At 46.3% G+C, this 14,330-nt stretch overlaps 1 protein-coding gene across 4 annotated transcripts in view; it reads left to right on the top strand.

Annotated features, from left to right (window-relative positions):
• The window catches only part of Snap47 (synaptosome associated protein 47), a 43,208-nt gene that overhangs the window by 14,214 nt on the left and 14,664 nt on the right, over positions 1–14,330 (top strand). For all 4 annotated transcript variants that reach the window (XM_031354212.1, XM_031354215.1, XM_031354213.1 and 1 more), the window contains 2 exons: positions 7,332–7,822; positions 13,875–13,999. In XM_031354212.1, the coding sequence (XP_031210072.1) occupies positions 7,332–7,822; positions 13,875–13,999 (616 nt within the window). The remainder of the gene's footprint in view (positions 1–7,331; positions 7,823–13,874; positions 14,000–14,330) is intronic.

The following is a 14,330-nucleotide window of genomic DNA, read 5'->3' as shown; positions in this document are numbered from 1 at the left end:
GACCAGGCTGGCCTCGAACTCAGAAATCTGCCTGCCTCTGCCTCCCAAGTGCTGGAATTAAAGGCATACGCCACCACTGCCTGACTCTGTAGGTTTCTCATGTGTTCATGGGCATCTCTTTCTTTAGTCTAGGGAAGTTTTCTTCTATAATTTTGTCGAAGATATTTACTGGCCCTTTAAGTTGGGAATCTTTGCTCTCTTCTATACCTATTATCCTTAGGTTTGGTCTTCTCATTGTGTCCTGGATTTCCTGGATGTTTTCAGACTCTCCAGAAGAGGAAGTCAGATCTCTCATTATGGATGGTTGTGAGCCACCATGTGGTTGCTGGGATTTGAACTCAGAACCTTTGGAAGAGCAGTGCTCTTAACCACTGAGCCATCTCTCCAGCCCTTCTTTGACTGTTATGTCAGTGTTTTCTATGGTATCTTCTACACCTGAGATTTTCTCTTGTATCTCTTGTATTCTGTTGGTGATACTCGTGTCTGTGACTCCTGATCTCTTTCCTAGGTTTTCTATCTCTGGGGTTGTCTCCCTCTGTGATTTCTTTATTGTTTCTATTTCCACTTTTAGATCCTGAATGGTTTTGTTCAATTCCTTCACCTGTTTGATTGTGTTTTCCTGTAATTTAAGGGATTTTTATTTCCTCTTTAAGGGCTTTACCTATTTACTTGTGTTCTCCTGTATTTCTTTAAGGGAGTTGTTTATGTCCTTCTGAAAGTCCTCTATCATCATCATGAGATGTGATTTTAAATCAGAGTCTTGCTTTTCTAGTGTGTTGGGGTATCCAGGGCTTGCAGTGGTGGCAGAACTGGGTTCTGATGATGCCATGTAGCCTTGGTTTCTGTTGCTTATGTTTTTGCCCTTGCTTCTCGACATCTGGTTATCTGTGGTGTTAGCTGGTCTTGCTGTCTCTGACTGTGGCTTGTCCTCCCTGAAAGCTTGTGTGTCAGCACTCCTGGGAGACCAGTGCTCTCGGGGAGGAATTTGGGTATGGAGAGCTGTTACAGGGTCAGCTCCGGGTCACAGACAGAAAGTAGAAGGATCCTGTCCCCAGCTGTTCCTTGATTCCTGTGTCCTGATGGCTCTGGCCAGATCCATCTTGGGCCAGAATTTGAGCAGAAGTAGTGGTCTCACCTGTGCTCTCAGGTGTGTCAGCACTCCTGGGAGACCATCTCTCTCCTGGCGGGACTTGGATACGGAGAGCTGTGGCACAGGGTGAGCTCCGGGTGCAGATGGAAACCAGAATCTGTTTTCTCTCATCTCCGTGTTTTAGTTGCCTTTTTGGTTTTATTTTGCTTTATTTTTATTTATTTACTTATTGGTTTTTCAAGACAGGGTTCAGGTGTAGCATTGGCTGTCCTGGAACTCGCTCTGTAGAATAGGCTGGCCTACCTCTGCCTCTTGAGTGCTGGGATTAAAGGTATGTACCACTACCCTCCAGCCTTTTTTGTTGTTGTTTTATATTGACCTGTCTCTCCTAGCTTCCTCTTTGTCTGGATTTCTTTATCTTCTGTCTTTAGTCAGAAGCATTTGTCCCAGGGCCCCTGGGTAGGGTACTTCTAGGACTGGACTGTCAGTAAAATGTCATCTTGGGTCCCTGCAGTGTGACCCCTATCAGCCTTGCTTGTCTTGGCATGGAGGACCAGCTCTCTTCTTCCCCATTCTGCCCCTACTAAACAATGTCTCTTCCCAAGAGCCTAGGTTGGGTGTAGGCTCTTGTTTGTCTTCCTCCAAGCCGGCCTGCTCTGTCACTGACCACAGTCCACCCTGTTTTTAGAGGATGCTGGTACTACTTTTGTTACTACACCTAGATTTTCAGCGTCTTCCACCATTGGTATATAGAAGTCCCCATGGTCTTGTGGCTGTCTCTCTTTGTCCCCAGTGAAGTGGTGGTAGTCAGCCGTAGTCCTTGAACAACACTCCCTGGCCATTCTTCCCAAGGCCCATGTTTGAGAGTGCTCTTTTTCAGCACACCAAGTTCAAGCTTGTGTTAAATTTCCGTGCTTATTTTCCAGAACTTAGTTTGGAAATGTTACAGCCCTCTTGTCTACAGTTCTGCTTTCTTGTTTCAGTTAACCCAGATTCTCTCTTGAAAGTATTAGGTACAGAAGCTGACCTCTCTGGTAAATGTGTTGTTGTCAGTGCCTCTCTGAGTAGCCTGAGAAGATCTCAGGCTTGATTGCCCAGGCCTCTGAGGACGGGGTCAGCCATTCGTCCTGCTCTCTGCAGTATTCACTAGCAGCCACTAGCAGCCACTGTGGTTATTGGATACTTTTAGGTGTCTCAGTGCTGGGTTCAGCAGTGCCTTACTTAATACTGATCCCAAAGTGCAGGAGTAGTGGTGCTCGCAACTTGGATATGCCAGGGAGAGGCTGCAGAGTGAACCACAGGAAGGTGCTCTCAGAGGAGACTCCTCACATAACTCCTATTGCAATAGAGTAGTAGTGGTCTATAAATAACTACATCATAAGTATGTATTAGAAACCCAGCTCCTATAGGGTTTGATACTACCCTTCATTTCTGGTGTTCCTCGGGGCCTAGGAACATGCATTCTCTCTGGGTGAAGGCCTGTGTGTGTGAAGAGTGTGCAGTGCTCCCTAGCCATTATGTGGTGGAATGTTGAGGCTCTCTAAGTACTTTTTAGGTGTGATGGCCTTTGCTATAGTCCACACGTGGTTAGGGATGTACGTGTTCAGAAAGAGTGTGTGGACACATCCTCCTCTCATTATGACAGAGATTCTTTTCATAAGACCATGTCATGGAGGTAGCCTGTGTCAGGCTTGCTACAGGAACAGACAGCAGAGTCCACAGTGTTTAGAGTTGGCAACTCTGTTCTCTCTGGCCCCTGCTTAGTTTTGTCCTCAGGATGAACTGTTATAAAACGAATATGGAGAGTAAACTCTCTCTGTTCCAAGAATGGAGTGTTTTTACAACATCTTCTCTTCTGATTGACCATGTCCTAGCCTGTTTCTGCCTCTTTGTGCACATGGATACATACTTTACAGGAACTTGGGGATAGTTTGGCATATTTCATAGCCTGCCAAGTTAGAGTTCCTATTGTTTACTTTTGGTTCCTGTTGGGAAATGAGGTTTAATCTGGACACTGGATACATTCGAGCCTCTGTCTTCTCCATGAAAACTCAGCGAATGAGTCAAAGAGAAGTGAGACCTTGGTGTTACAGGGCTGGGGCTCAGAGCTTGACTCTTTTTGAGATCTGTTCTGTATGCTGACAGTGCTCAGCCTTAAAGAGCCTACTCCATCACCACCCAGGTGTGGACATCTTACGTTTTCAGTGTATGCCTATTTGAAAGTACCATAGAGCCTGTTCCATGGCAGACTAGACAGAGGGTGTCTGTCAGAGAAGAGTGCTCTGTGCTCTTAGGATATTTGGTGCCTGTAATTCACCTTGCAGATGGGCCTCCAGCCTCAGAACTTACAGGGGAGATTTGTGCACAAAGGAAAAACGTGATCAGATATCTTTTTGTTTTTGTTGTTTACCACTTTTTGACTGTGATGTCATTCATAGTAACCAAACTAGGAAGTGGCCCATGTGTCCATCAATCGATGGGCAGATAAAGAAAATGTGAGATACACACACAGACACTCTCTCTCTCTCTCTCTCTCTCTCTCTCTCAGTGGAGCATTACTCAGTGGTAAATAAGAATGCATATTAACTTTCCTGGAACTTGCTCTGTAGGCCAGGCTGGCCTCGAACTCAGAACTCAGAGATCCATTGGCCTCTGCCTCCTGAGTGCTGGGATTTTGAATGTGTGTGCCACCACTGCCAGCTTGCTGGTTTGGTCTTGTTTTAAATAAGGAATTTTACTGTGTTGGGATTTATATGTCTTGTTGAATCTGGCTTGGTGTGCGTCACACAGCTTGTGAGCTGCCTGTGCAGTTTTGCCTTTGCATTGTTCTCTGAGCAAGACTGTGACAGTTGTTGATCCTTATCTTTGGCAGAATCACCAGGGAAACCACTCAGGGCTTGGTGTTCTCTTTGGTGCCATCTTTTTTTTTTTTTAGATTTATTTATTTTATGTATGTGAGTACACTTGTACACTCTCACTGTCTTCAGACATACCAGAAGAGGGTATTAGATCCCATTACAGATGGTTGTGAGCCACCATGTGGTTGCTGGGAATTAAAGTCAGGACCTCTGGAAGAGCAGTCAGTGCTCCTAACCGCTGAGCATCTCTCCACCCCTCTGTGGACATCTTTACAGACTGAGTTTCTTTCTAAATATGTATATATATATATTGGCCAGAGTTCCAGAGGTTTTTTTAAAGATTTATTTATTTATTTATTTTTATTCTAAAGATTTATTTATTATATGTAAATATACTGTAACTGTCTTCAGACACACCAGAAGAGTGTGTCAAATCTTGTTACGGATGGTTGTGAGCCACCATGTGGTTGCCAGGATTGAACTCAGGACCTTAGGAAGAGCAGTCAGTGCTCTTAACCATTAAGCCATCTCCCCAGCCCCGAGATTGAGCTTTCTATGTTGTACATTTCAGGTAAGTTGTTAGACTTTTTGGCACTGAGAATAATGTCCATAAGACTTTCAGCCTCTGTAGTAACATCTCTCATTTCTAGTCTTGTGTTAGTAATTTATATTTTCTCTGTTGTTTAATTGATACTTCTTGTTAGTAATTTGTATTTTGTATTAAGTCACATCAAAGAACTGATTTTGTGGCTCTCTCTTTCGCTTTTTTCTCTCCCCACCCCCACTTAAGATATAGTCTCACGCCGGGCAGTGGTGGCGCATGCTTTTAATCCCAGCACTTGGGAGGCAGACGCAGGCGGATTTCTGAGTTTGAGGCCAGCCTGGTCTACAGAGTGAGTTCCAGGACAGCCAGGACTACCCAGAGAAACCCTGTCTCAAAAAAACAAAAAAAAAAGATATAGTCTCACTATGTTTCCCAGGCAATCCTGGAACTCACTTTGTAAATCAGGTGGGCCTGTAGCTCATAGAATTCTAGTTGCCTCTGCCTTCAGAATGCTAGGATTAAAGTCACCGATCACTCATTTTTATATCTCTTCTCTGTGTGTGTGCAGGCACATACATGCTATAACATCTGTATGGACAGTTGATGTCTGTTCTATCCTTCCACCATGTGGGTTCTAAGGATCAAGCTCAGAGCTTAGGTTTGATGGCAAGTTTACTTTACTCACTGACCTAGCTCCCCAGACCAGCTCCCTGGGACACCCCCTCCTCCCAACTCCAATTTCATTAATTTCTACTTTTAGGGTTCTACTTTTTGTGTGTGTATATTTTGGTCTTCTTGGTCTTCTTTTTTTTTTTTTTTTTTTTTTATGGTTTTTCGAGACAGGATTTCTCTGTGTAGCCCTGGCTGTCCTGGAACTCACTCTGTAGACCAAACTGGCCTCCAACTCAGAAATCTGCCTGCCTCTGCCTCCCAAGTGCAGGGATTAAAGGCATGCGCCACCACTGCAGAGCTCTTGGTGTTCATTTTAAGATAATCTGAAGTAGACACTTATATAACTATTTTAAAACGATTTATTTATTTATTTATTTGTTTGTTTATTTTTTGTTTTTGTTTTTGTTTTGAGATAGTGTTTCTCTGTGTAGTCCTGGCTGTCCAGGAACTCACTCTGTAAACAAGGTTGGCCTTGAACTCAGAGATCCACCTGCCTCTGACTTCTGAGTGCTAGGATTAAAGGTGTGGGCCACCACTGCCTAATTTTAAACCTTTCTAATATACACATATACATGTTGAAAACTTCTCTGGTGAGATTGTATTTGCTTCTTGTGTATGTTGCATTTTCAGTGTTATTCACTTTAAGTGCTTTCTTTTAAAAAAAAAAAAAGATTTGTTTTTATATATAGTAGTATTTTGCCTGAATCTATGTCTGTGTATGTATGTCAAATGCATACTTGTGCTCTTGGAGGTTAGAAGACGATGTCAGATCTCCTGGAACTGGAGTTATAGTTGGTTGTAAACCACCATGTAGGTCCTGGCAAAGGAACCCAGCAAGTGCTCTTAACCACTGAGCCTTTGCTCCAGACCCTTTAAATATTTTCTGATTTCCTTTTTGCCTTGTTGGTACATGTACTTCAGAATGCATTAATCTGCATATATCTTCAGATTTGTAATTGTCCTTTGGACATAATGCCTTTGCGACTAGCTGCATTTCCTGTCATGAGCAGTCTGCATCCAGTTGAGAGCATTGTGCACTGGGCAGATGCTGGTGAGTTTATCATCAGTCAGGCTGAGCTGCCATAATACTCTCCAAACTCGCTAGTGCTAGTGCCTGTCAGTCATTGAAAGGATGGAACTGTTGAAGTCTCCAGCTGTGGTTGCTTTCTTTTACTTTTGTCAGTTTTTTGCTTCATGGCGTTTGAAATGGTGTAATTTGGTATGTAGATGTTTATTGTTACGTCTCCCGGTTGGGCAGATTCTCTTATCATAGTGGTAGTACCCATCTCCTGTTTGCACCCTGTGTACATTTCAATTCTTTGTTTTCTATGTATCTGTTCTTTCTTGTTTTTACAGTGTTTTGTGAACTTGATATAGCTGCCTCTTGTTCCTTTCAAACTGACAGTGTGTCTCTTAACTTGGTTCATTTGCTTTTAGACTGATGCTTTCCTGGGCTGGTTTAACTCTTTAATTCTGCCTTATGTTAGTTTGCTGTTTGTTCTTTCTGATATTTGCTTTTTCCTTCCTGCCTCCATTTTCCTTCTGTTGATACACTGGATATATTTCTTGGTGTTATAGTTGTGCTGTGCAGTCTAGTAGACACTGACTGTACTAAAATTGAATTATATTGGCCTGGGAAGTGGCTTAGAGATAGAGCTCTTGCCTGGCATACATGAGGCCCTGAATTTGATTTCCCAGCTCTACAAACAATTAATTAATTGAGTTAAGAATTGGGTTTCTTAGTTGCCGTGGCTATACATAAAGTGTTTGGTAGCTACGTGTGCCTCCAGTTGTTTTGGATATGCTGCAGAAGGCTGTGGCAAACAGTTCTGTAGAGATTGGAAGGCTGATGAATTCGTGAATAGATTCTGAGTCAGAATTCTCCAGGTCAAGGCATAGTGAAGAAAGAACAACACGAGTCATGTACACATGTGTGCTGTATCTTTGGTTAGCAGGCTCCCATCTAGACAGGCGAGCTTACACCCCCTGCCTCAGCCCACACCCTTTGGCCTTTCTGCTTAGTGAGTGCTTGTTGGGAAAGATTGACTACAAGATTAAGGTAACATGCTCTACAGAGATTAAAGTAGTCTTCTGAGAACAACCAAGGCTTCCACCTTAAAACTAAAACTAAAGCTCTCTGGTTTCTGTGTTTTCTTTATTCCCTTAGATTGCTGACAGAATTGGAGACTCCTTCCTGGTGGCCTTTTGGCTCTAAGTTTTGGAAGATGCCGGCAGAAGTAAAGCTCAAGGATGGTGTCTCTCTAGACACTTGTGAGGCCCTTGGAAAGGATGGAGTTGTGATCACGGTGCCTGCTATTGTTTCTCAGAGAACAGAGTCTCATTCCAAGCTGGGAAAGTTCACTGTCCTGGTTTCTGGTTTGGAGATCTATGACTCCAGTTCATTGCTCCTGCACAGATTTGAGAAGGAAGATGTTGATGATATCAAGGTTCACTCTCCTTATGAGGTCAGCATACGCCAGCGGTTCATTGGAAAGCCAGACGTGGCTTACCAGCTGCTATCTGCTAAGATGCCAGAGGTCATTCCCATTTTAGAAGTGCAGTTCAGCAAGAAGATTGAGCTCCTGGAGGATGCCCTAGTGCTCAGGAACAAGGTCGGTGCTTCCCCTGCAGAGAGTAGCTGCTCCAGTCGGCATGCAGGTGAGTGGCCAGCAGGGTAGTGCGTGTCCCGACTTCCAAAATTAGAGCCTCACTCAGCGTGCCGTGATTTGTGTTCAGCATGCCCATCAATCAGCAGCTGCTGGCTCCAGCCCACAGGCAGTCACCGGCTCCAACAACCCTTCCAGACTGCCAGTTTACACCTGCCCTTGATAGATAATTAGGTTTCAGGATAGGGCAGCGCCAAAGCTTGGTTCTTGAATGTCTCTCAAAGGCTTAGCTCTCGAGGTGGCACTCAGGAGACAGTGAGGCCTTTAGAAGGAGGCCTTCTCGGAGGCTCGCCCTCTCCCCCTGTTTGCTACTGATACACGAGCAGTTTTGTTCCTGCTGTGGTGTAGTGCCTGCCTCACCACACGTGCACAGCACTAGGGACCCTCTAGAACCATGTGTTAGGTTAAATCTTTTCTCTTGATAAAGCTGATTGGGTCTTTTCTTGTGGTATAGAAAACTAAAATACCAGAAGCTAGGTGTTACATAAAGGAAAGATTAGGTAATTCACATTCTGAAAGCTTAACGTCCAAGATTGGACAGCTCCACTTGTTTGGCTTGTGCTAAGGGTCACATGCCAGGTAGTACCCTGCTAAGAACAGTTGACAGGACAGGATGCTGAAGAGATTCAGAAGACAGGCTGGCTCCTTTACAATGACTAGCTCTCTCAGAAACTTAAGATCCCACAATCCTCCTAAAGACAGTCTCCTTGTGACCTAATGACCTCCACCTAGGCTCTGCCCCTCAAAGGCACCACCACTTCTCAGCATCATTAGCCCCTAGCATGTGAACTCTTGGGAGACACACTTAGAGCATGTCTGAACAACAGCGTAGGGTTTGGGTAAGCCATCCAAAGGAAGCTTCAAGTCCCCAGCCCTTGCCTCTTCTCAGCTTAATTCAGGAAGTAGCACTCTCAGATACATTCTGGTATGGTCCACATCTACCCTGACCTGTCCCCTACCAGCTTACCACTACCCTTTGGCATCAAATTGGGTCTTTCCAGCCACTACCCAGATGTACATTGTAGAGGTCTTCGTCCTTGAATTCTTGGACACAGAGTTTTCAGGTTCAAGTACTGTGCATTGGGTCAGTGTGACAGCAGAACATAGTTCCAATACCAAGGTCCAGGATAGGGATAGTCCATTCGGACGTGATGTGTGTGCGTTGCCCACAGTGTTCAGCTTCCCTGGATTAGGCTTAGCCAAGTGAGGGCCTACATGTAAGACATGACATGCTACAATATGAAGCAGAATATCTGTCAGGGTGAGAGAATAAACTGCTGTCCTTCCAAGGGAGGTTCTCAAGACCAAAAGTGTCAAGTGAGGCATAGGCAGAGGAGGAGGAGGAAGTGGGGTCTCCTAGTGGAGGCAGAGGTAAGGAGGTGATGTAAGCAGGCATGCACGATGCTGGGGAGGAAGCATGTGATACCGTACCCGGGTGGGAGCTGTCCTAGTAGAGGAAGACTGTGTGCATGCATGTCCTCCCCCCTGGGGGTTGCATTGGATAGGAGACATAGTGTCTTAGGAAGGTGGCAGCTGTGCCACTGGAGGGAGGACTAAGGAGGCCACAATAGCCTAGAAGTAAGGTAACTTCCTAAGGAGATTCCTGGGGCTTTCATGACCTCTCTGGATAGGTGAAGCCATAAGTCATGAAGTCATAGGTTCACGGAGAGATAGACATCCATTCCTTGGGTCTCGTTTGGTAAGAGCTCTGCTGACCACCCAGTGACAGAAGGCCTGCCTGTGGTTTGCTGTCCAGATGCACTGTCTTTGGCAAGGCCATAGGTATGCTTCCTGCTCCCCTTCCTGATCAGTACTCTAACTGATGAAGGCCAGCCTCCCATAGTATAGATGTCAGAATCAGGGATGTCTTTGTAACCACAGTCCTAACAACAGCATGCGGGGATCTGATTGAGTTATTGGGACCTGTCCTTTGTAGGGGGCACAGGAAAGTGGCCATCACAGGGCACTTGCACAGGATGAATGGAGCACTTGGAGTGTGACCGCCTGTTGTTTTATGTCTCCTGGGGACTCCCTGAAGTGTTTTGAGTGTACTTGGTGGGAAGGAAACACTATCCTTATTTCTAGTGCATGGGTGTGCCCAGCTGGCTGCTCTGTGCAGGAAGCTCACATGTACTGAGGTTTAATGGGGAAGATGGCTTCCAAGGAGGTAGGAACTCGGTGGTTTTCTTACCCACAGCTTGGTGGGAGGGTTGGCACCTTGCCCACACCTTCATGTGCTGCAGTGCTCAGCTAGCTTCTATCTTACCACTGGGAGGTGGAAACTGGAAGCCTTGGCTAAGGCCCCAGTCCCAGCCTCTTCTGAAGGTGTGCCGTGTGCGTGTGGCCACACAGGGGCAGTCTTGAAGCACAGTGAGCTTTTCCTGTTGGGAGTTAAACTTTACACAGGGAAGCTCCCCAGAGACTACTGTAGTGAATGCTTCCTGCAGACCGCAGTGGCTGCCAGTATCAAGGGCCTGGGCCTGGAGAGCAGGAAGATTGGCCATGTTGTCTCAGAAGAGCACAGCTTGATTGCCATTCCCTCTCAGATCATCCTTAAAGACTTGTTAGCTTAGAAGAGGTTTGAAAACAGTACAGGTCATTATCTTTTGTTCAATGTCACGTGGTAACAGGTGTCTCTGACTCTTGAGTTTCAGATTGTGGAATATTTGCAAATAGTGTTGAAGTCACGGAGCACAAGTCTGCACGGGAATTCACTGCTGTTCCCTATCTGCTTTAGGCACACAGGCCAAGGGTGATTTTATACATTTTCTTAAGTGATTTTGTGCACAGGCCATTTCAGAGTGTCCTGGAGTTTGCAGTATATGAACTTTGGATTTTAACATTAGAGTCCTATGCTGCCCCCAACCCCAAATCTGCTCTGTCTAATGTTAGCATGCCTCCCTCCAGGGAGCACCCATACCAGGTACCTAATCTCTTACCTCACCTCTACCTGGCTTCCTCTGTTCCCAGAGCTCCCAGATCCTGTGATTGTGGATTTCTGAAAAGCCTGTAGAACTCCCAGCCAGAGCACTCCCTGCTGGAGTACATGGAATCGTATTTTCATGGTTTATCTGGGTGAAATCTGCAGTAAGGTACCCTCCCATTCTTTGACCAGAACACATATAGTGTGGTCTGAGTCATCTTGTTTGCTAACTCTTTCTTTGCTGCTTGCTGTTGTCACATGCAGGCATTGAGATCTGTCCCCAGACACCAGTGCCGCAGGGCAGCTCTCAGAGCTCTCAGCACTTATGCCTGAAGCCACTTGCCACATCCCCAACAATGGAGGACACATGATGGCATCTTGGCCCAAGCTGTCCTTTAAGGCAGAGCTTAGAAGCCCTTGAGAGTCCTAGGATGTAGGTACCCATCTTAATCAGGGTGTCTGTCCTGTGAGGAGACATCATGAGCTAAAGCAAGTTGGGGAGGAGAGGGCTTAGTTTGTGTATACTTATACAACAGTTCATCTTTGAAGGCAGTCAGGACAGGAACTCAAAGAGGTCAGGAACCTGGAGGCAAGAGCTGATGCAAAGACTGTGGAGGGATGCTGCTTGCTGGCTTGCTCAGCCTGCTCTCTTACAGAACCCCGGGCCTAATCCCACCCACCATGGACTCCCTCCTTCCCCCCATCAGTCACTAATTAAGAAAATGTCCTCTAGGCTGCGTACAGATCAATGTTATGGAGGCATTTTCTCAATCGAGATTCCCTTGTCTCCAATGACTCTGACATGGCAAGTTGACATAAAAATTAGCCAGGACAGCACCATAGGATGAGGTCCTCAAGTGAGCAAATGCTGTGCTGTTTGGCTGAACTCTCACAAAGGGTCCCCGACGATACAGTTAATACATTTTGCCTGATGGCGATCTCTGGGCCCAAGGGCAGGGTTTGTAGGAACTGTGGCACTGTGAGTGTTGGTGCTCCTGGGTCCAAAGACAGGGTCCTCAGGGTGGCACTGTGCTGATCTGGGTTGGCTGGTTAGGGAGCGTGACTTGACCTTTATACACCTGTTGTCTCCATGCCTGATTGTGCTGTATGCTACAAAATAACCGTGGAAGTACAGGTGTGTGTGGAAACGGAATATGATCTCCTCTGCTTCCCCTTCCTGGCTCTGTCCTGCCCTTGTGGATGAATGTGCATTTTGTTTTCTGACCTCTGTACTAGCATCTCGGGCCTCATACAGCCTGTGGCCCCTGCCAGAGGATCTACTTTCTAAGTGCAGATGAGGAATGTGAGGCCAGGTAGTTGCCAGAAGAGGGATCTCTCTGCATGGGTCACTTTCGGTACCTTTACTCTGAGCTGTGTGCCAGTGGGCTGTCCATGGAGGGACAGCATCTGTCTCTTTTGCCAGCTGACCTCCCTTAAGGCCACCTTATGGTTCTCTGTCCCCGCAGTCTCACTGCCTTGCTGCAGGAGCTGTTCTTGCTTTTATTAAACAGATCATTAGTGACTAAAGAGATAGAAACCATCCTGCCCAGAGCCACGGTAATTCTTCTCAGATGTTTCAAAACATGGATGAGCGAGTCAGCAATCAGCCCTGGAGGTGGCAGAGCACTCCGTGGCTTAGATGGGTCCCAGCTGACCCCACAGCTCATGGAAAACATCCCAGACTCCGTGTGTCTGCGGGTCATTAGAAACATCCATTAGGAGAGCCTTATTTCAGCTTTCTGTTTTTTGAAGCAAAGTCCTGGTTATTGAAGCTGTTGAAGTCTAGTCAACTAGCCGTGAGCCCTAGGAGCTGGGGTTGAGGGAGGCTGAGTGCTGCCACCACCACATTAGTACCTGGCAAATACGAGTTTGTAATCAGTTTGACTTGTTGCAACTAGTTTTGTTGAGAATGCAGTAGGAAAAACCACTGTCCTGGTGATGGGTCCTAACTCAGCTATTTGGTAGATTGGGTTTACACACTAAAGTGTGCAGTGTGTGTGTGCAGTGAAGGGGTTTACCTCTGTGTTCATCTACCAATCTCATCCTGCCTGTCTTCCTCCTGAGTGTGTGCCTTTCTCGGGAGGGATGCCTTTTAAGACTGCTGGAAGAGATTCAGAGTGAAGGGGACTTTGTGCTGCATTTGAAGCACCTGGAGAAGACAGGCATGTCTTAATGACTGATCTTTTTAGTCCCTGCCGTCAGGCCCAGCGAGAGTTCCCCTAAATGTACCCCCTTTTCTCTCTCTCTCTGGTGTGCAGCTGCAACCTCCAGGATACTCTACCTTGCTTAGCTGAAAGAAGTGTGAGAGCCACTGGAGGGGCAGCTTGTCAGACTCATTGCTCTCCCTGTGTCCTCTCAGCCTTGTAAACACACTTGGCTGCTGCTCTTTGTTTGGGGTGCCCCATACTGTAGGGAAGAGCAAAGATCAGATTTGAGTTGCAGACCTTATCTGGGTTTGTGGCTGGAGTTGCTCCTAAATAAAGAACAGCTGGCACGTGGTAGCCACCAGGAGCCACTACACTGGGCTGGTTGCACAGTTACTGCCAGCTGCCCTGTCGTGGGTGCAGAGATTACCCAGCACACACGTGTGTGTTGATCTGTGCGAGTTGCAGAACTGTCCTATTGAGCTGAGCGCTGCCTGACCACAGGGTGGGTGGTTCTGACTCACAAACTGGGGCAGGCTTGTACATGCAGCACCACTTGGCTCTAATAGCTGGCCATTTCCTGTGCTCTCTGGAACCAGAGTGTTCTGTGGAACAGCTCAACTGTCCCCACATTTCCTGGTGATATGTATATTTCACCAGGGTTCAACAGTTCTTGTGTTTTATATGCCACATCTTTAAAAATGTGAACACTTGTGAATTATAGGCCCTTCTCTTAAGAGATAGTTACTAAATTAGCTCTGGGTGCTTTTAGTATTGCAAACTCACCTTGATATGGAGCATTCAGCTCAGGCGGGGCCCAGGACCAAGGCTCACACATACCCATATGGATACTGTGACGTGCACCTTGGGCCAAAGCCTGTGGCAGTCTTAAATGCCTTCTGTGATGTTCTGAACGCTTGTGCGTGGTTTGTTCCCTTCCGAAAGTTTTCACCACTGACCTCAGCTTCCTGTTCCAGCATCCACAGTGAAGGACTGCACTACACACCGAGAGCTGCCCACAGGAGGACAGGAAGGCGAGCAGCTGCAGCTGCAGAAGAACTGGCCACTACTCTCTGAGGAGGAAGCCCAGGAGCTGACACAGGTAGAGGGTGCCCACTGCCTCAGTGGGACAGTCCAGCGTCTCTGTCCTCTCCACCTGTGCCTTATTCCTCTCCTGCCTGAAGACAGGCCCTTGTTAGATTATGCGTGCCTTTCACTAAAACAGGGGTTCTCACCCTGTGGGTCATACTCCTTTGAGGGTTGCATATCAGATATTTATATTATGATTTATTCACAGTTACAAATTACAGTTATGAAGTATCAGTGAAAATAACTCTATGGTTGGGGTCATCACAACATGAGGAGCTGTGTTAAAGTGTCACAGCATCAGAAAAGTTGAGAACCACTGTTTTTTTTTTTTTTTTTTTTTTTTT

The sequence above is a fragment of the Mastomys coucha genome, unplaced genomic scaffold, assembly GCF_008632895.1.
Source record: "Mastomys coucha isolate ucsf_1 unplaced genomic scaffold, UCSF_Mcou_1 pScaffold5, whole genome shotgun sequence".
NCBI lineage: Eukaryota > Metazoa > Chordata > Mammalia > Rodentia > Muridae > Mastomys > Mastomys coucha.
The sequence above is the reverse complement of the archived record's forward strand: the minus strand, read 5'-3'. Positions and strand labels throughout refer to the sequence as shown.